The sequence below is a fragment of the Andrographis paniculata genome, unplaced genomic scaffold (genome assembly GCF_009805555.1).
Source record: "Andrographis paniculata isolate CXL003 unplaced genomic scaffold, ASM980555v1 Contig59END, whole genome shotgun sequence".
In the NCBI taxonomy this organism is placed as follows: domain Eukaryota; kingdom Viridiplantae; phylum Streptophyta; class Magnoliopsida; order Lamiales; family Acanthaceae; genus Andrographis; species Andrographis paniculata.
Genome location: NW_026137594.1, coordinates 5,622,285 through 5,644,785, shown reverse-complemented (window position 1 = coordinate 5,644,785; position 22,501 = coordinate 5,622,285). Strand labels below are relative to the sequence as shown.

Below are 22,501 nucleotides of genomic sequence, written 5' to 3'. Positions count from 1 at the left end.
GCAAAAAATATAACAATCAACACGGAAAATAATACTCATCATTCCTGAACATTTCACCTCAATATTTAAACACATGAATATTAAAAATTAACAAAATTTCATCAAAATAAGAAACTAAACAAGGATTCTCATAACCCATCGGCTTACCAAAAAATACTTGAAACAAGAACACTTCTCATAAAGACAAATCGGTCCGCTGATAGAGGAAAGCAAGATCTGATGATGGAATTTCCAATTCTATTTTGATGACTAGCAAATGATCGAGCCAATGGTGGTAAGGCGGACAAAACTGGGCTTTGGATATTATGTGTGCGGTCGAAGAATGAAAAAATTGGGTGAAGAAAATGTACGAAGGAACCCTTTGTATTAGAGCCATTGCATGTATGCATTTATTTTCAGTAGCCTCAACTTATTAAAGGCTTTGACACATCAATAAAATACCAGCATTTTTTACTTTTCAAAGGAGTTTTTGGACCAGATCACTACAGGTGCTCTTATATGTTTGCCCTCTACACTACAGTCCCAATCCAACAACAAACAAACAACCAGTGTAAGTAGAAATCGGCTATTCATTTAAGTTCAGCACACACACACGCACACAAACCACTGCACACTGTCCACACACCTACATGCATACATACATACATACATACATCTATGAATGATACTCATTCTTTATGAACAACATTAATAAAGATCCATCCCTCTCCCTCTACCTCTCCCTCCTTTCAAATTGCAGTCCTTCCTTCAATCATTCAATTATTAGATTACAAGATACTACACATAAGATAAAGATTAAGATACTCCACTACAGCTACAGCATGCGTGGACTCATTCATTATTGTTTCCATTAAGTATAACAAGACGAGACTGAGACTGATCCTGGGAGCATGCTCAGAGCTGCCATTCATCATCATCATCAATTGGTTAGAACGGGAAGCAGCAGCAACATTCCTCTAACACACAGCAGCAACAGAGAGCAGCCAAACTGCAATCAAGAAACTTCATCACATTATTATTATATATACACTACTACTTATTAATAATGGCTAATCTATCAAAATTTGTAAGGTGGGGGAGAGGAGGGGTGGGAGCAAACTGCAGACTGATGAATGGCTGGCTAGCACGTAACGCAAAACTGCTCATCACATTTACCCTAAACCATTATTAAAATAACATAACATTTAAGATTATGTCTGCTATATGTAGCCCCTCAGTCTATGGTAGGAGCTTCTCATCACAGTTTCCTTTTCACACACGCACCTAATACCCCGAGCCAAAACTCTTTTAATGATTTGATCTTTATGCTATGAGGAGCATCATTGGATGATTCAATATGCAAGACAAGAAGAGAAGCCGAGAGATGCATGGAATGCACATTCAAAACACAAAGTAATTACTGACTGACTGACTGACACTCAATGGATAATACAACAAACTCAGCTCCCTATCAAGAAGCTGCTTCTTGTTCTACTACTCTGCTGCTGCTGCTGTTGCATCATCCAATCCCAATCCAATCAAGACTTCTTCCAGGCTCAAGAATTATGAGGAGTTAAGACTCACAGTCACAGCACCTAATCCCAGCCTATTGCTGCTAAACTAATTAGTAAAGCATTAGAATGAGATTGAACCCCATCAATCCAGGGTTTGATTGCTTGGTCTGGTCATCTCTTGGTTCAGTCAAAACTCCAATATATGCACGCAATCAACCCAAGCTCAAACATTCAACCACGATTTCAATAAGTTTGTTCTCCAGCCTTGTGTTGTGTTGTTCCTAATACTACAATACAAGAAAGGAAGGACAAATAGGGAGAGAGACATAAGCACGTACCAGCCTCGTAGGAAGGAAGAGCAGCCGGAATCATGATCGTGATGGTAATGCTGGTAAACCTGGGCCGGGGGTGGGGGTGGAGGATAACCTTGATTGAAGTAGCCTTGATAGCCACCGGCAGGTGGTCCAGGATGTTGGGGAGGAGGATATGAGTACCCTGGCCTTGGGGGAGGATACGGAGCCTCAAACGGTGGCCCGTGCGTAGGAGGATGAGGATGAGGATGAGGAGGATACACAGATCCTGATCAACAAGGAAATGAAAATAACAACAGAAGACAATTGACTTTCCTTACATCAATAATAGATACTCCTACATAGCAACAGAGAATTGAGAAGAAACAGACCTGGATGTGGATGAGGAGGATGGGGGTAATTATCTTGATAGCTCATGCCTTTGTGAGTCGGCTCTGTGTCTGTGGTGTGTGTTCGGAGACGGAGGCGGAGGAACTAGGAAGGAAGGTAGAGAAGAGTCGAGCACTTGGTTTGGTTGATCAGATCAGATATGATGGGATCTGCTCTGCTCTGCTCTCCACGACATCGATTTGGGCTTGGGTTGACTTACCTATTATTATATGTGCTTATTGCTGCCAGCTGTAGTGGATATGGGCGGGCCATCAATCAAACCCAATGGGTTGCCTGCCTAAATTTGAGGCCCAGACCCATCAGAGCTCTACTCTCCCATTATAACTATATGCTACATGGATATAGTAGCCAGTATTCTCCAGTTGTAGCCGTCTATTATTGTATAGCTTAACGGCTATGGTATTGGTAGTGTAGTTTATTTCAAGGGGCTCTCATCACATTTTACTAGTTAGTACTATTTTAATTAACAAACAATCAGCCTGCACTGCACTGCAGGGTTGCTGTTAGCTTCCTTCCGATTCCATTGTCGATAAAATACCAAGTTGTGGTGGATGGAAGAGAATCAAATCAAGCAAACAAAACAAAAGAGAGCGAGTGCAGCAGTAAGTAACAAATCCCAGCTCTGATGTTAAACAAAAAAAAGAGGCACATCACCCCCCACAATCACCAACTATTTAATGCTCTCTCAAAAATAAATAAACACAGCACATGCCTTGCCTTGTTTGCAGCAGCAAAACAGTTCAACCCTCTCCTCTTTGGCCTTACAACATACATAAAACCTAACTCACTCACTCACTCGCTCCATCAGCGCTTCTTCTTGCTCGATTTTGATGGAGTTGCGACAAGGTACACGAACAAAACTACAATAGTAACCACTGAAACAAGCGATCCATATTTCCCCAACAGTCTCTGCACAGGACCAAGGATTATTATTATTTATTATGAATGCACTGATAATTTCAAACAAAAAGCAGGTGAACTTGTGCACAAATATACAAGACCATGATTACTCATTAACATGACATAGTTTATAACTCAATCAACTTTCCTGATCATAGATAGGAGGTGAGGTACCACAAGAATACAACAAATAAGTTCCTCTCACTTCTGCACCTCATAGATAAAGGTTGATAGTAGTCTAGTAATCATGCTTTTTATCATCAGATCAGATTCAAATGATTTGCCAACTACATTTTCCTCTTGCAAGCCTTGCAGAAAAATACATTGAAATCGCCAGACTATATACCAGTGGTATGGAACCATACACAGTAAGTAAAATGGTGCTGTACACAGAATATTAAAATTTAGAAATACCTTAGCCTAAATGGTTTTGGTCCCGTGCCGCCACGAAACAATTCCATGAGGAAGAAAAGATGCACAAAAGACAAAAGGGATGTCACTCAACAAATAGCAGGGGAGAAGCAAAGCAGCAGAAAAATGACAAGAAATTTCTTTCAGCACTTACCCAATCAAACTTCTTCTCAGGAGGTCTATCAGCTAGAATGTCAAGAGGCAGAATTGGAGTAGAGTACGCTACCTGAGAAATCATCAAATGATATGTGTAATACAATATCAACAATGTATGCCACAATTTTCATGTTCAGATCTCAAGCACAAACCTGCAAGGCAGATTTAGTGGGTACACGGAATGTAATAACTGCCGGCGCTCCATAAAAAAGTGTTTTTGTTTTTGCTTCCAATTCAAAGGAGTGTGACAGGACAGAACCACTGAGATGAGATGAATTAACATATATATATATATATATATATTAGTACTATGAAATAGAGTTTAAAGGGGGGATGGGAAGAATGTGAAGACTAAACTGCAGTATAAGTTTTTTCTGATTGACTTACGTATCAAGCCTTTCCCATGAAACCGATGTGTTGCCAGAGACAATATCAAAAACATCTTGGGACCAGCTATTATCATTAAGCGTCAGATCATATGCGGTTCTGAACATGCAATTGAAGATGAGAGGATAGATTACAACACAAGAATTGCAAACACGAGTCAGACTCGAACAGTGGTGTAAGTACGCGCTAGAACATCAATAAAAAAGGACATATACATTTATGACAGTGATAGCTCTACGAGATTCATTGATGGTTCTAATCTAAATACATAGTATGGTATGGTAAAGGGTATAGTACAGGCAGCATATGATATAGTTTAGTTAGTATTAAACCAACATAAACGAAGGGGTAAACCCATTAGGGAGTTCTGCGTACTTGGCGGCAAGGAGAGCAGGGATAAACCACTTCCAAAACTATCATCAAATAAAGAAGTCCAGTCCTAGTAATTGTAATCGTAATTGTCGACCCTTGCGTACACATGCAACAAATTTGGAGGCACTGTTCCCTTAAGTTTGACCCAAATCAACCCGTGTTAATTAAGGATAGTTTTTAATTTTTTTCACGACAAATGAACTTAAAATGTTGGAATAGTTCCTTCCAATCTAGCATCTTCGACTAGAATATCTAGTTTAAACAATCAACAGGCAGAGAAGGAAAGAAGGCTTTGAATTATACTCCAGTAACAAAGATATCTGGAAGACTCGTTCCACAGTTTATTAGTACCCAGATCCTAACAAGCCTTGGGCTTGCTTGCCACTTGTTTATAACATGTAAATGGAAACCAAATCAAAATCCATCCTTTAATTAATGCATCTATCTATTAAAGAAGCATAATAATAGCAGGAAAGGAAAGAAGAGGGAAGGATAAACAAGTAAGCGGGTAAAGCAGCGAAATCACACGTGTGAATAAAAGAGAAAGAAATAATTAAGTTGTAAAGAAGAGTAGATCTGGAGATAGCGTACGCTGATCCTTGATTGTAGATGCGGATAGAGACGGATATGCGTTCGGAGGATCCGGACTTGAGGCTGGTGAGAGAGGCCTTCTTGTGGGCGACGATAAATGGGCCCTCGGAGTCGGAGGCGACGAGGGAGGAGGCGGCTAAGAGCAGGAGGCAGATCCAGATCGGGATCGGGAAGGCGAGATGAGAGATGGCCATGAATATGAATATGATGGTGGTCGTGTGGAGTTGAAAATGTTTCTTATGGGAGACGAACGACGGCAAAGACGAAGACGAAGACGAAGGCGAAGAGAGCACCCAACCCTATAGGCGGCTATAGCCTGCCTGTGCCTGTGTGCAGTCTGCTTACCAAAGTGCCAACAGCACCCCGCACCGCACCCCTGACACTCACAGGCTTAAGCTTCAACCCAAACCTAATGGCTAATGGTCCTAATCCTATCTAAACGACGTCGCGTTTTGGTTGTGGTGAAATAATAACAAATTCTACTTTGAACATAATAATAATAATAATAATAACAACAACAATGTGTACTTGGGTTGGGTTCCGTGGGAATTTACTCAATGACACACTTTCGATTGTTGCGTTCCATGTTATAAAAAAAAAATAAAAATAGTAATAATAATAGGGACAGACTGTGCTGCAGTACACTCAACTAATTTACGGATTTCTTTGATTATCATTGATATAGCATATGGTGTTTTTCATTATGTTTGAGTTTGAATTTGAATTAGATTTGAATTTTAGGTTGAGTTTGAAATTTCATGTTTATTTGATTTATATCTTTGGTTTGAGTTTGAGGGTTTTAATTTGTATTGATTTGATAGATAAAAAAAAATTAATAAAATATGTAATAAATAAAAATTATGAAAATAATAATAGTGTAATTTGAATATTAATTTTGTTAATTATAACTAAATATTTACATTTTTTTATTTAATTGTATTATATAAAATTTTATTCTTTTAAAAAAATAATATATATAGTATATATTTTATCAAATTATTATTATTAAAAAAAATTAAAAACTACTCCCTCCGACCGAAATTCAACTTTTTGATTAGGGACAGTATTTAAGGTAAGAATGATTAATTAGTTAATAATAATGAATTATTATATTATTATATTATTTTTTATGTAATTAATAATATTTATAATTTTAAAGTAAATTTAATATATATGATTAAAAAAATTAAAATATATGTTTAAATATTTAAAAATTATATAGCAATTAAAAAATATATGCATTATAAATATGATTTCGTAGAGAATAAAATTTTCTATAATACAAATAAATAAATAAAATTATTTATTTATAATTAACATAAATCAATTTTATAAAAGGGGTTTAGTTTTAAATAATAATGCACACTTCACTCAATTTTCATAATAAATTCTCTGTATTCAAATGAAAAATCGTCTTTATCAGATATACACCGTTATAAAATATATTGTTTATTTTAATATAATATGGTTTATAGAATATAGTATTATGCTTTCGCTCCCGCACAGATATTGAATAATTAAATTACTTGACTTCCTTTTTTTATATAGTATGTGACAGAATAAATATTCTATACGTTTTTTAAGTATTAAAATAATGAAAAAAGAATAGATATGATTTAATTTGGAAACTCTTTCAAGTCTTCGTAATTTTAGAAGGTTAACCCTAAATTTAAGGGAAAATAGTATAATTCAACACTTTAAAATTTGGATAAGGTATAATGCTCCTTACTTTACTGGTTTCAAATACGATTTCACAAAGCAATTGATTAAATTTTGCTACAAAACTTATATTCAAACCACAACTATTGGGTACGACCATTCAGATAAATTTAATGTATTTTATTGTATTATCGGAAGCCTGCAATTTATCTACTATTTTGGCAATTGATTCAATAATTCCTATGTATAAGTATTGATATGTTGAATGAATAATATGATTATGATGCATGTATCTTTAACATATTATGTTCAAAAGATAAAGATATGATGTAATAAAAATTTATTAGTACGTTACTTTCACGATAGATAAAAAAATAGAAAAAACTTACCGTATTTTTCATTTTTTAGAACGTTATCTTCGTTCATGGAATAATGAAACTCACCAAAATGCACATTATTTTATTACATTTTGTTCCACGCTCCGAATTCTCTATTATTTTGATTGTAAACCACTGATAATGAGCGCGATAAACATTTATTTATATTTGTATTATATTAGATTTATGCTGAAATTAATAATTGCTATATTTATTATATGAATTAAATTACATATCTACCTCTGCATGTAATCTCAACTGTTGATCAATGTCTTTATTCAATTATTGTAATTTTTTCAGGACCCTCCTGAATTATAAGATTAGAAGATACCTGGACCACTCGTAAAAATGTGTATCAAACCATTTAAGGGTTTGCTTACCTCTAAAGTTTTTGTTTCAAATACTAAAATTTTAAATTAAAATAATTATTTGACGTGATATAAGTATATATTGATAATATTTTAACTTTATTAATTTTTAGTGTAATTAATAAATAAAACATAGATATTTGACTTGATATTTTTGGAAAATAAATTGAAACATCACATTGTTATTTTTTTGCGTCTCACATCTCATGTCACTTTATTGTTTTGGAAAAAAAATATTATACACTTTAATCTCTTTTTGAATTTCTAATTTATAATTTTTAAAATTTTAATTACACTAATTAATTATTTTAATCTTAATATATACTACATCCGTCCTGGTCCAAAGGGCCCTTTGGAATTTTATAAAGACTCTAGGATGTTTGCAAATAAATGAAACTAATTACGTCAGCTATGCCACTTACTGAATGATGTTTTGGTTTGTTCCCCATTCATCATCTTGAATGCTCTAATAAGATGATTATACCCCCATAATACTACTTTTCATATTATATGCTCCACTATTACTATCTACATAGATCTACTTGGATCTAATCATCATGGTACACTGCATGAAACTCTACTGGCTTAATTTGTATACAATTTTCCATCCAAGATTCCTATGATCGTGTTAAAGTTAAACTATACTTGTATGGTGCTTCAACCATAGGGCGTGCCACATATAATATAGATTTTTCCTTCTTTTTGTTCTTTTCTTGTGTTGCAGCATATCGAAGTTTTAAATGCTAAACATATTATAGAGTTATTTCAGATTGATTTAGATGGAATCATTACGATAGACCCAAAGAAAGGCCAGATCTGAGAATTATTTGAGTAATTTAGGTGATGAATTATTAATGTTATGTATTGAATGAAATCAAAGGCTACTTTGGTTAATTTAGCGATGAATTAAAAATATTATATTTTGGTTTTTTATTTAAAAGATAGTTCATATAAGAATTTGATAAAAAAAAATTTATTATAGTTTGTAGTTGTGTATATAATATGTGTATCTTGGTTTGTTCAAAGTGTTAAGCAAATGGAAGATCTTCTCTAGTGCGGTATATGCTTTGTATTTGTCATTTTGAAATTAAAATCTTATATAACTTTCTATTTTATTTCAGTTTTTTGGCCGTCCTTCAGCTTCTTCCTGGAAAGTTTGTTTTTCCATTGCAGTTGCGTCGTCATTTTTTAGTGCCTCTTGGAAAATTACAGAACATATGTGCTCATGATACTAAGTTAATACATATGTTTATTTCTTTATCTTTTGGATGTTCAATATTCTAGATTTTGGATATGTGTGTTCGTACTCATAGATAAGGTTGTTGGGGGCAAAATATTACATTTATCTTTTTGGCGTGTCAAAATATTGTTGGATCTGTGTCATTTTGTATGATTTTTTTTTTATAATTTTTGTATTTGATATAAAAAACATGTATTATGTTATTTGTGACGAAATTAATAACGAAATCCTCATTTGACGCAAAGAAGCCTTTTGTAGCAACATTTTGTTACAAACATTGCCCGACATAAATGGTACTTCATGGTCACTTTACTTGTACTTTATTTTTTGTTATGATAAATTTTGTAACAAATAGTTTTTTGACAAAAGTTCTACTTTTGTATCGCCTTTTTTGTTTAGAATATATTTTGTAACAAAAAGATTTTTGACAAGATTTCACTTTTGTTCCACATTTTTTGATACGCACATATGTCGTCACGAAAACATGATCAATTCTTTTGTTACGTATTAAAAATGTAAAAAATACAATTAAAACATGTTTATTTACTATGTTGACTATCACTTATTTGTTACGGATTTTGCCGCAACAATGATTTCTTGTACCGCGACTTTTTGTAGCAGTTAAAATCCATAACAAAGTCGACACGAAAGACCTTCTTGCAAAAAAGATGGGATTTTTTTACGAATTTTATACCGCTACAAAAAGTCGATTTTTTAGTAGTGTAATCTATAGATAAGACCAAATTTAAGTCTAAATTTTACTAAATTTAGAACTGAATATCTAAAATATTTCAAAATTTCCCTCAAACTCAAGTGGTATAGCATAACCCAACTTGAGTTTGAAAAGATGGATCGAAGATACGCAGCCACAGTCGTCCATCATGCCAGAATCATAAGCAGTTTCCTCAACTCAATTAGAGTCAGAAACACGAAACTCCCACCTGAGCCAAAAAACATGGAATTGGAAAATATAAAACTCTCACAAGAGCTATAAAACAAGGAACTCTCACTGAAGTTGGAAAAACAACAGGACTCTTAACACAGTCGGAAGCAGCATTTTGTGTTGAACCATGATAAACGATCAAATGCCAAGCTTGGATGCAACATTGAAAAAGAAACTTAACAGATGATCAATTGCAGATGGATCTCAAAATTAGAAGTGAGATCCCAAGCCTTCGAACATGTTTGTTTATTATTGGGTTCAACTATGCTATTCTTTTTGTACCCCTCCTTATTGCAACAATAGTGAATGTATTGCACATGTTTGTTGATATGTTCGACTAGTATTCATACTTAAGGCGTGGTGACTGTGTGGCTGGCTGCAAATGCTCATACTATATTCTACTACATATTGCTTCAAGAATTTAATTGTGGTGTAGTAAGAAAAAAGCACTTAATTATGGTGTGCTAAGTTGATTTGTAACTTTAAGGCCATGTGTTCAAATTTGGCTAGTCTGATTTGAATTCTCAAGCTTAAGGAAAAAAAAAGTTATACTTATTAGATACTGACTAAATCATATGTCCCAATTATTTATTGTCTCCTACAATAAAGGTGAGAGGTGTGGCATCTTTATTGTAACTTTTTTTTTTTTTTTTAATTTGACAAAATAAAATGTATATTTTCATAATGATCTTTATATTGCAACTAAACCTCAAACCTTAATTTTCAAATTCTAATCATGACCAGTCCACTCCCTCTTCATCTTTATTGTAATTTTTTTCTTTATGTTTATTATTATCGACTTAAATATTTGTTAGTAATGGAATTATTTGGTGTTGAAGTTTGTTAAGTTACTATTTTCTACTTGATTTTTTGAGAAGGATCAAGGAAATAATGTAGCCTTATGATCTCTATGATCAAAGCAAAATATCTATAGATGAGTCTCATAAGGGATGACCTGGTGGTGTGGGAGTGAACTTGTAATCGTGAGGTCGTGGGTTCAAACCCCTGACGCTTCCAAGTCCACCTGTCACACATGGTTCGCCTAGTGTGACTTGCCTTGTCAGACCTAGTTTGCAGGGTATTAGGCTTGGCCGGGGGTTTATCCAGAGCGCACTCGTCGAGTATCTATAGATAAATTTACGATCAATTGAAATGTAGTGACTTTTAAAATACAAGTCCTGATCATCCAAGATCTGTTAACAACAGTCTCAAACATAATCAACATCAACATAGTAGATTTTACAATAGTGACAAGAGTGAGTATAGACGTTCCAACACCACTCTAAGCCATATTGTTGACCACATTCATCCATCCATCTAATTTTAAATTAGTATCCAACTTCCTATGTTTTCAATCCATGGGAGGAGAATTTCAAGTAGATATATACATATATATATTCTAGTCGAGTTGCTACATAGTTACCGAAATACTAGAGGAATATACACATAAAAAAATTATACCCCATAATCTTAAACAATAGTCTACTATTCATTCCTAGCATACATTGATCATTTTTTTTTTAAAGATTAAACCTATATTCACACAATATTTAAAAAATCAATGAAAATATAATTATTTCAATTCACCAACAATAGTGTTTTCAGGCTCGTTTTGTAAGAAATACCTAAAGTAAATCTACGAAATCCATGGAATAAGTTGAATCGTCATGGTATTGAGATTGTATCTTTGGAAAGAATAAGTGATTGAATCTATGTTAAAAAAAAATATAAAAGATTATAATACCATGTCAATAAATCAATAATAGGTAAAAAAAATAATTTTAAATTTTTTTTTAAAAAATCAATGTCGCGAGATTTGATCTGACTGTAACACAATATCATGTGGTTGAACATAAGCCTCATTCATGCCTGCATAATATAGCATAGTAATTAGTTAGCACTTTGTATCAATGCTATGTAATATAAATAGAAAAATGGAAGGAAAAAAAAATGTTGCCTAGAAATTTGATTTAGTTGTAACACAAATTTATGTGGTTGAATATATGTCTAAGTTATTATTGACTACAAAATGAATAATAACTTAAAATAAGGTTTGAAGAAGAACACATATATGTAGTTTTAATGTCAATGATATGATACAAAAATTAATATGATAAAAATACATGTTGCTGGAAGATTTGATCACATTGTAAAACAAAACCACATGTTTTCAAAAATTACTCATTTAATGGTGACTGCACAATAAATAAAATTCTAAAATAAAATTTTAACAAGTATCATCTATTTAATAATCAATAAATGATAAGTATATGTGTCTCAGCTAATATCTCACTTGTATGAACTGTAGATTTTTTTTTCTTGATTTCTTTTCCAACCCATTTTTGGGTCATTTATCCAAACGAAGTCTTGTTCTATTTTATATCTCTTTCACATGGACATCACATTCTCTACTCAAAGTAGACTGAGTGTGTAGATTCAATTTGACATCCTTGCAACAAAATCCCCCATAATAAACTTTATTGTTCAGTCAATGTTTATTGACCTTTTTAGTTGTCTTTATAAATAAATCTTTTACAAACTCATACGTTTCTTTACTCTTCGATGCTCTTGTAACTAGTTTGTTGGAGAGCATACTCAAGTTCTTATATCATGTACTTAAATATTTCTTCGGGTCATGCGTCCCGTGTTCAAAGAAAATTATCCCAATATGCGAACCTCCTACTCTTGCACTATTCTCTTTATTATATATCGATCAGGAATCTTCTAAGTATAATTTGCTGTAAGAATTTTAAGTCTATGAAAGCATAGTATCCCGAAAAACTCAAATTTCTTATAACTATAACAAACAATGTCGTCGGATGAGTTGTATGTAACAATATGATTCTTTGATCTTTCATTATAACTTACCTGATAATTTGTCATAGTCTCATGCATGCTACTAACAACCACAATACAATCATAAGTCTTGATACACCCGAAATATTGTAAATATTTAGCTTACATCTAATCTTGTTTTGAATATTAAAATCATATAATTACCCCTAATTGATGATTTTTGGTGTTTTTTTAATAGGATTGACCGAAATGACAAACTTGGAAAAATCCATGGAAAAGATCAGAGAACAGGAATGGCTTAGCCGTGGTCACAAGCAAGAATAGTATGGAATCTGGAAATTTAAAGTTGGGCCAACAAAAGAATTGTTAAAAATTGCAGAGGTGTCCTCGGGGAGTTAATAGCAAATTTGGAACCCTTGTGGGATTAAAAGAAATAGGGGATCTGAAATTGGAAGCAAGAAAACTTGAAGAACTCTGGAAGTAGCATCCCCAAAGCCACGACTGGGAAAGAGCACGATCTGCAACGTGGAAAAGCCTTCAATTCCTTGAAAATCGGAAGTATTGAAGACAGCACGATGAAGGCTTCATCTCTGATTTGAGTTCCTATAAATAGCAGCCCTAGAGGAGTGCAAGGGGGAGGAAAGAAACGCAGAAAAAAACATACACATTAAGCTCCCAGATCTCACCCCTTTCACATCAATTTTTTTTTCTCTCCATGCCGGTCATCTCCCTAGTCCAGAGTCACGCCTGTTCCAGCCCTGCGCGAGCCCATCCTTCAACCCAAAAATCGTCCACAATTCTCTCATTGAAATGCAAATTCTGCAATTGGATTTGTAAGCATGTTGATTGTGTTTTATTGTATGAAATCATTTTCTATGGATTGCGAGTAGTTTCTTGTTCTAGCTTCTTGTTGAAATAATTTGGGGTATGAACCATTTTGTGAGACTAAATGATTATTATTAAAAATTCATTCTTTGGTATTGAATATTTTTCATTCCTTTATTTTGCGGGTTTAGATATCTTGATTCATATTTATGGTCCTATGTTGATTAATGTATTCATTGTTATATTGAAAACTAATATCTGTAATTGTATTAATTTTCAATAAAAGTAACGCACCAAAGCAGTCACTTTGGTAGGGAATGGAAATTAGCTTTGAACATTGCCTCGTAGGATAGGTGTTAAGCTAAATTGGGCTTTTCTAATTATTAAAGCAGTTGGGTCAGTAAATACTATGGTCGAACCTATGATTCTCACCCAATTAGAAAAATAGCTAACGGTCGTACCTTAGCTGTAAAAAAAAATAAGAAAAAATTGGTTGTAAATGCGTGTAAATCAACTATAACTAGTTTATTCAATTACTATCGAGCTTTATTAATTGTCAGTGATCAGTTGTTCATATCCTAAATAAAGGTTCAATCCACGGCTAGACCTCATCTTCATACTTTTACACCAATTCTCTATGTTAGTTTTTCTTGTTCAGCTTCTTAGTTTTAGTTGAAATCAACCCCCCCTCCTATTTATATCTATATCTATAATATGGATAATAATGATTTTACTTGATCCTTGGTTAGTCCCTGTGAACGTGACCCTATTCACTACTAACTACATTAATTGTATTTTTGAGACATAGGAACTGACATTTATTTTGCAGCCTAGCGCGAGCCTGCAAGTGTTGCGCAATTTGCGTTGGAAAAATCTTGAACACTTCCGGGGTGTACAAGCTTGTCGTATGCTTCAATAGTTTAACTAACATAGATAGAACTTAAGTGCTGGTATTTGGTTTGAAATCAACTTTCAACTGTTCATAACGGTGAGATTCAACCAAGTCTTCAAACCTTTCAAAAATTGATGCAAATTGTTTTTATGGCTGAGATACTTCTTGATAACACTGTTGATAATATCAACACAAAAGAACTGACAAATGTATACCAATGCCCATTTTTCTTTAACTTTAAACAATCTCTTCGACCAATCATTTTCCAAAAAATCTATTTTCTCCAACATCTCATTCCATCCTTCCAAAAATTCACCTTCTTCTTTAAAGTTGTGTATATACTTCCTTAAGTCATGTCCAAAGCTTCTATTTTCAGAAGAAATAAAATTCAGATGTATTTCAATATTATGATAGATGTTCCAAATATATAACCTAAAATATTGAACAAAAATGGAAAATTATATCAATTTAAAGTATACAACCTTTTTTTTAAAAAAATATAACACAATAGTTTGGCACCATGATGATATATGTGTGAAATAACTAACTTGTGGTAAGTGTCAGGCCATATCGAACTAATTTATTTGCCATAGCATGATCTTGGTTAATAAAAATTGTAGTGGGCTTTCTTCCATACATTGTGCTGGCAAAAGTATAAAACAACCACTCAAAGGATGGAATAGTATGGTCATATGAAAGTGTTGTGCAAAAAATTATTGTTTGCTAGCTTATGATGATTGACACCAACAAACAAGGCCTTCGGACGATTTTTCCTACCTTTTCTATATGTAGTGTCAAAATTTACTACATCACTGAAATCAACATAATCGACTTTCATCTAGAGAATAAGAAAAATGTTTGTGATCAATCCATTCATGTCCACTTGAATCAAATAAGAAAAATTTGGATCTTAATTTTGCATCATTTGCAAATATTTCAGCACTTCTCCCGTATCCCAACATCTATGTACTTTGTTCTTTTATATCGCAAGTAATTTTTAACATTCTACCTAATGAATCCTAAGCTATCTCGGCTTCTTACTTCTTTAATCATGAGATTCTGTGAGACTTTTGGAACAAGTCCCACATATTTGGCTATATCAATCCGTTCAGCATGAGCATCATCTATCCTCCTGTGGGATGGAAAAAAATGAAATTTTCGAGGACTAGTTAAATCATGAGTATGTTCCGACATAAACTTAGATACTTGATATTTCATGTCATCTCTCAAACAAATTTTTATTATAGTATTGCACCCAAATCTTGTTATAGCTCGTGGATTTTTCATTTTGATATTTCTTTTATCCTTCTCCCTTTTGTTGGGTTTGGGTTCCTTCTATGTGTGGAGGCCCAACAATTCAAGTTAGTCCAAAAGAATTGAGAGCCCATGTTTGCCCTAGCCCTCATAGTTGAGAGAGGGGTCATTTTGGGTGCAGAGATTTTGAGAGAGGAACAATCGTTATCCATGCTCACGACAGATCGACAAGCAAGAGAGAATTTCTTCAACTCGGTTCCGATCAACGGTCTCATCTTCTTTGAATGTTTTTTTTTTTGGTATCATTGACTTCTCACTATTTACTTGTTTGGATTCGATTTTGAATCTTATTGGTTGGTGATTAGAATGGATTGTTAGTAGTTGGGAGATCTCTTGTGATTGGGGTTTGATTCTTGTAATTGGCTGTGGAGTTTGATAGCCCTTTTGGGTGTGGTTAACTTTGATTGTACGAACCTTTTGATATAGTGGATTTTGTCTTGGGTCGGGTGATAGGCCTCGTGGTTTTTATCATTCACTTTGAAGGAGTTTTCCACGTTAAAATTTTTGGTGTCTCATATTGTTATTTCCATTGTTTATTGGTGGTTATTATTCATCGTATTTTGGTAGAAAGAATAATTGATTGAAGAGAAAGATTTTGGTGAGACAGTTTGAACACCCTGCTCAGGCGTGACCGCACTTAAGGAATTCATTACATCTGATTTTTGTTTGCATTTTCTTCTATTTCGGTGTTCTCCAAACACCTTTGACCTTCTATATTACACGCAAATTGTCTATCAATTATCTTCTCACTTTGATCTTTATGAAACTTGTGTTTTTTAATGCCTAAGACTATTATCTTGGCATAATCACTACAAAAAAAATGGCCATTTGTAGCGAAATCTCATCCGCTACAATTTTTTTGTTACAAAAGCTATTTTTTGTTCCGGATATTTTCGTAACAAATAGTTTTTTCGGTTTGGTCAACATTTTTCTTTTGTTGCCTTATTTTTTTCGTTACAATTACAAAACTTTTAATTTTAAATTTCATATTAAATCTAAAATAATCTAAATTAATATATCACATATATATCATATATATAAACACATATATAATATTTATATATTAATATATACAAATTGAATTTTTTTTAAAAAAATATTTATTTAAAATTGAAACTATTATATCCAATAAAAATTAAAATTAAAATTAAAACTAAAACATTTTTAAATAAACCCTATTGCGCTGCCCAATTCATATCTTCTGTTTCGTTTTCTCTGTTATTCTTCTTTCCTTTTCTTCTTTGTCCTCTTCGTTCTTCTTCGTCCTCTTCGTTCTTCTTTGTCCTTCGTTCTTCTTCTTATTCTTCTTATTCTTTCTTTTTCTTCTTCTCCTTCCCATACGTCCTCCTTCACCATCCTTTAATTTCTCCGCCCTGCACCCTTGAACGGCGCGTCATCTCCACCTTCGTCGGCCATTAATCGCACTCCACCGCCGTCTTCCTCGACCTGTCGATAGCGAGTCACCGCTGCTTACCAACGTCCTGAAACGCTAACCCTGGATCTTTCCGTGAGTTTGGATTTATTTATTGTTTTGCCTTATTGTTTGTTGTCGATGTTTATTTAGATGGAATAAACTTTCAGTAAGATTGGACCAATAAGAAGATGCTTTATGGTTACCAAAAAAGGTAGGCTAATCTAGTGCCCACGTTGAATTTGAGGATCACATGAAACAAGGTTATGATTTTAAATGTTGTGGACAACCAAAAGAATAATACTTACATGGGATGTGATTGATTTTAAAATTGCTTGTTTTGAAGTAAAAAAATCATGATTGTTTTATTTCTTGTAGCAAAAATATTTTGTCTAGACTAAGCTTTTATTTTTGGTCGGTCTTTGCTTGTTTCTATATTAGGATCAAGTGAGCATCGAAGGTTTGGCTATGTTCAATTGTAAGTAAAATTTGCTTTTTTAATAATTTTTTTCTGGATTTTGTGAGTGGTACTAGTTTTGATATTGATTCTCAATTGTAAGTGTTGTCATTGAAGATACTAATCGTTCCATTGAGTTGAAGAATTGTTCAGCTGTTGGAGGTAGAAAGATATTAGTTAAAAATGCCATGTATGGTGGTCATTAAGGCTGGCAAAAATTAACCCGACCTGATAACCCGACCGGAACCTGACCTGAAATAGTTGGGTTTGGGTTGAGATTTTCGACCCAATTAATAATTGGGTCAAACCCGTTTAACCCATTTAATTAAATGGGTCAGGTTAAGGTCTACATTTTCGACCTGAAAATAACCCGTCTAACTTGTTTAATTAATATTATTTTAAATTTAGATATATTTTTTAAATTTTATCAATACAATTCAATATTTATGGCCAATTTTATAAAAATAAATAATAAAAAATAAAGGATTGTGCTGTGTACTATTATGTAGTGTTTGTTAATTCAATTCTTGAATATCGGTTTCATGATATGAATAAATAATTTCTTGCTTTAATATGTATATATATTATGCATTTAAAATTTTGTTAGTATAAATTTTAATTTTAAATTAAAATTTAAAATTTTTAGATTAAACGGGTTATACGAGTTAGATTCAGGTTGACCCGATTAATAAAAGATCGGGTTAAGGTTACAAATATCAACCCATTTAATTATATGGGCCAGGTTCAGGTCAAGGGTTTTGTAACCCGTTTAAGCTGACCCGACCCCGAACCCGACCTGACCTGATCTGTTTGCCAGCCCTAGTGGTCATTTTGAGCAGCTTCGAATAAAAGACAATGAAGGTGTGTTATTTTCAAATTGTTACATCTTTTATATGTCTTTCTTGCCTCACCATATAATACATCGGTTGATAGATGAATATTGTGTTCTTTTCTTGTTTCAAATTTAACTTTTACAAGTTTATGATCATTTTGAATATTTGTCGCTATATTTGGGATTCTTAATTTTCTTCCATTCAATATGGAGATGCTATCAAACTAGAGAGTAACCATAATAAGGCTTTGTAATTCCAAGCAAAAGGTTCTAGTTTTAAGTCCCATTGATTGTTTTATGATTATGGTTTAGATTCTTGATTTTCTTCGGTTCAATCTGGATATATTGTTAAACCCAAGAATAACAAGGCTGTTACAGTAGCAGACAAAACTGACAAGGCTTCACAATTCCAAACAAAAGGTTCTAGTTTCAAGTTTTCATATGATATGTGGTGTTGTCATTTACTGCACACCATTGCTTGTTTTGTTATCAACCTTATTAATATTGAAAAATATCATGTGAGGTATAATGAGAAAAAATCGGTTGCAGTTTCTAGTATTCGTCCCAAGAAAGTGAAAAGTTCTGAAAACGAGATATTTTTTTTCAAATTTGTTGTTTTACTTTTCTTCTTGTTATGGTTGATGTTAAAATTGTTAAGTTAGATTTGGTCCAAAAGTATCGATAAATAATTTTAATATTTAGGTTATATGAATATATGTCTTGAATAACTTGTTGATTTGCACGTGTATTTTGGTGTTGATATAGATTAAAGTATGATTATTATTATTTTTTAGTTTGGTTGGTATTCCTGTATTGTTTTTTTTTGAATTTTAATTAATAGTATATGTTCACGAGTTTATTGGTTACTTGTGATGGTTTTCCAACTTTCGTATTTGTTTGATTTTCTTAGTTTGATGCATTGTGTTAGCTATTAATTATATAATAGGTTAGTGGATTTTTTTCTATGAGTAATGAATAGCTATTAATTATAGAATAGCTATTGTCATTGATTTACTTTTGGATTTGCATTGTGGATGTTTCTATGGTTACGATTGTGAGTTGTGTTGTTACTACCAAAAATAAAGAACTTATTCTTCATATACAGTTAGGTTTTGTAATGAATTATGGATTTCATGACTCATATTCTTCATTTTATTTGTTTATCCTTGCATATGATATGGGTTATGTATATGAGGTTTGGATCTAATTTGGAACATAAATTTGGGTTGAACTTGAACAATTTTGATTGAAGTGCCGCTCATGAATTTATTTTACTTTATTCCATATTTAATTTGCTTCTGTTGTTTAGCTCTTTGGAAGTGTGGATTTGTGACGTAGATTGTTATCGTGTATGAATTAGCTATTATTAACTAAAATTTCACTTTTTAAACATTATTTCTTTGTTATTTTCTCTAAACTCTCTCTATGTCTTGTAATGCATGATGCTATGCTTCTGTTCGTCTGGTATATAGGGAGACGTTTCTGTTAAGCAAGCAACCACTGCCTCGACTGTTTTCTTATGATGTATCAACAAATTCAATTAAAAAGTTATCTTTTATTCCTGTCAATTATGCATTGTTATCTACCAACAAATTTATTCTATAATTATCACTGGATTTCTACAATGATGCAAACATCAATACTGGATTAATCCTAGCATAATTTTTTCTTGCAGATTTGATTAGTCACGGTAGTATGACTATAATTGACATTATTTCAGGTATGAAAATGATCAAAATCACTAGGAAATATTACTTTCATATAGATAGTAAAGCAAAAGTGTAATCAAGCTTGTGTTTTGACAATTCAGTTGTGGAGATTGACTTTTCTTCATTTGTTGCAGTAGCCATGTCTAAACTTATTGCTAGTTGAAGTACAACTTATTATTTGTCAATTAGTTTGCACAATAGAAATTGTTCACTAACTTTATGGATTGCTTATGTTGATGATTTCATAAGTTTTTTCGCATTGAGTGTAATGGGTAATCATTATAAGGACCTGTTTTTATATCATGAGCTAGGTTAAGTGAAATGAGCTACATGCATCTATTTCTAATTTGTCGGTCTTTAAGTTTGTTGGTTGATTTATGAAAATCCAATCTACTGCATGGATTTATTTTGTGATTCTTGAAAATGAATTGTTTGCTTTTGCATTATTTTGTTTGTGGGAATTTGTCTGCCCAAAATTTATGGGGCTTGGTATTTACCTGTATTATTTGAACATGTTTGTCTACCACTTGAAGATAATCAATTTATATTGCTCAGAACTAAGTTGAATGCATTGGAGAATAACATCATGTATATGCTCAAGAATCAAGCTGATTAACTACATCAATAATTAGAGAAATGGTTCCGTATTTTTTAAGCTAAAATCTTGGCTTGACTATATCTATAAATTACTTCTTTTAATTATCAAAAAATATAATCTATTTTCTTACGGTAAAGTTTGAGATATCTTGAATACTGAAATGCTACTTAATAATCAATTTAATACTTAACTCTCATAAGTATATGATATTTAAATCTATATGCATTACAGGTAGACAGGCTTCAGACGTTGTACAGAAGTTGGGAAGATGAGCCGGATGTTGGGTTTGTAGTTTTGAAGATTGTCTTTTTACCTCCCAAGTCACTTGTATTTTATTTTCTTGTTTTCGCCTAACATATGGTTGGAAAATTTTGAAAGGTAGAGAGACAAGGCATTTGCAGCTAGTGGTGATATTGTGTCCATCTATAATATGCTGAAAGAAGGTAGAATTATAATTTCCTTGTCTATTATTCAGTATTGCGATTTTGTTTTATAGTTGGATTATTCAGCTAATGAATGTGTCTGAGTGGTTTCTCATATATGCATTATAGTCAAGGGCTCCAGTTCGGTAGGATGCTACATTTGGTTAATTGTTTTATGCCAACACTTTTGGGTTTGGTAACAAAGAGAGGTCATAACTTCTAAGTGAGAATAATTTTGCTGCATTTTTTTTTCTATTTTCCTTGCCTCTTCTCTTATTCATTCCATCAATTTTGTAAAGAATAATTATAGGTTATGTTTTCGATTCATGCAGGAAATCTAGAAACTTGCAAGCATTTCTTATTGATAATATATAGTTTTATATATTTTCTCGGTATGCATTTGAAGTCACATGTGACTATCTCTTAGGTCATGATTGTTTTGTATATTTATTAATGTTGCAGTATCGATCATCCACTTTAAGATAATGAAATTTTGTGAGTTGCATTTTGTTTTCGATGATATGCACATATTTTCTTTATATGTACATAGGTTATACCATTAATATAGTAAAGGTTTTTTTCACGGCTGCTACCGTTCCGGAGGCTGCGCTAATTCATGAACGATATCTGAAGTGCAAACACTCTGTGAGTTTGTCCATGTCGAGCCAATCGACTGGACATTCAAGAATGTACGTAACCATTTTTATAAATTTCTATTAGATTATAATTTAACCAACTCGCAAGTAAATTATTATATAATTTTTCACTATGTTGGCAGCTCATTCGTCACGCGTAACTGTCGTGTATATTCACTTTGACGCTGCATAGGGCGATGCAGTGTTGCATGTAATTCTATGATGATAACTTTTGTTTGTGGATTGATACCGACTAAGTCCTTTACTTAGGTTGAACTTGCATATGTTGTTTCCTTTTGTGTGTTTGTTGCTATGCTTTGCCTTTGGATTGTATATGTTGGTTGTATTGCTAACTAGTTATGTTCCTAAATAGTGCGTACTTGGTGCTACTAATGGTTGTATTGCGAACTAGTTATATTTTTGGGTTCCGATACTATTTTTTTTGTTGCGAAATTGTGTTCGTTACAAATACCGGTACAAAAAATTATGAATATCGTTTAAAATATTTTTCTGACAATCAGTTTATTGTAACAAATTATACCGTAACAAAAGTCATTACAAATGCATGAACATTTATTTTAATGACTCTTTTATTACGAGAAACATCCGCTACAAATAAATCAAAAAACATTGTTAGCGTTACAAAACCCGTTACAAAAAGATTTCTCATGCGCGTTGACTGTCCACTTTTTGTAACGAAAAATGTCGGTACATAGACTTTTTGTAACTTGAGTATATGCACCGGCCAAAATCCGGTACAAAATCGTTACAAATAGCTTTTTATAACAAAAAATGGTCATTTGTAGCGGTTTTAAAGCTGCTACAAATAGCCTTTTTTTTTTTTGTAGTGAATATAAGTAGAACTTATACTATAATACCCTCGAAGTTGAATAGTGATATGAGTCGGAGAGGATGAAATACCCCCGAGGTTGAATAAAATGTTAAATGAATTGAATAGACTACTAATGTCAACAATGTGCACATTTCTTTTCGGAAGCTCTACTGAAAGAAC

The 22,501-nt window shown here is 32.8% G+C and overlaps 2 protein-coding genes and 1 long non-coding RNA gene across 5 annotated transcripts; 1 reads left to right on the top strand and 2 right to left on the bottom strand.

Annotated features, from left to right (window-relative positions):
* Window positions 1-551: 551 nt before the first annotated feature.
* On the bottom strand, window positions 552-2,366 carry LOC127258144 (protein CYSTEINE-RICH TRANSMEMBRANE MODULE 13-like). The gene is made up of 3 exons (XM_051284847.1): window positions 2,176-2,366; window positions 1,832-2,072; window positions 552-988 (listed from the first exon to the last, which is right to left on the bottom strand). The coding sequence occupies exons 1-3, from the start codon at window positions 2,219-2,221 to the stop codon at window positions 928-930; spliced, it is 348 nt and encodes a 115-aa protein (XP_051140804.1). The 5' UTR covers window positions 2,222-2,366; the 3' UTR covers window positions 552-927.
* Window positions 2,367-2,801: 435 nt separating this feature from the next.
* On the bottom strand, window positions 2,802-5,439 carry LOC127258143 (uncharacterized). Of its 3 annotated transcripts, none has more exons than XM_051284846.1 (5): window positions 5,012-5,439; window positions 4,049-4,147; window positions 3,814-3,922; window positions 3,441-3,731; window positions 2,802-3,103 (listed from the first exon to the last, which is right to left on the bottom strand). In XM_051284846.1, exons 1-4 carry the CDS (start codon window positions 5,203-5,205, stop codon window positions 3,591-3,593), a joined length of 543 nt encoding a protein of 180 aa, XP_051140803.1. In that variant the 5' UTR covers window positions 5,206-5,439; the 3' UTR covers window positions 2,802-3,103; window positions 3,441-3,590. The 3 variants fall into 3 exon arrangements, with proteins under 3 accessions (XP_051140803.1, XP_051140802.1, XP_051140801.1); XM_051284845.1 differs by having other exon boundaries at window positions 3,460-3,731; XM_051284844.1 differs by having other exon boundaries at window positions 3,509-3,731.
* Window positions 5,440-16,821: 11,382 nt separating this feature from the next.
* Window positions 16,822-21,844, top strand: LOC127258459 (uncharacterized). The gene is made up of 5 exons (XR_007840313.1): window positions 16,822-16,932; window positions 20,664-20,716; window positions 20,811-20,875; window positions 21,405-21,543; window positions 21,633-21,844. It is a non-coding gene; the product is annotated as an uncharacterized LOC127258459 (long non-coding RNA).
* Window positions 21,845-22,501: the final 657 nt, after the last annotated feature.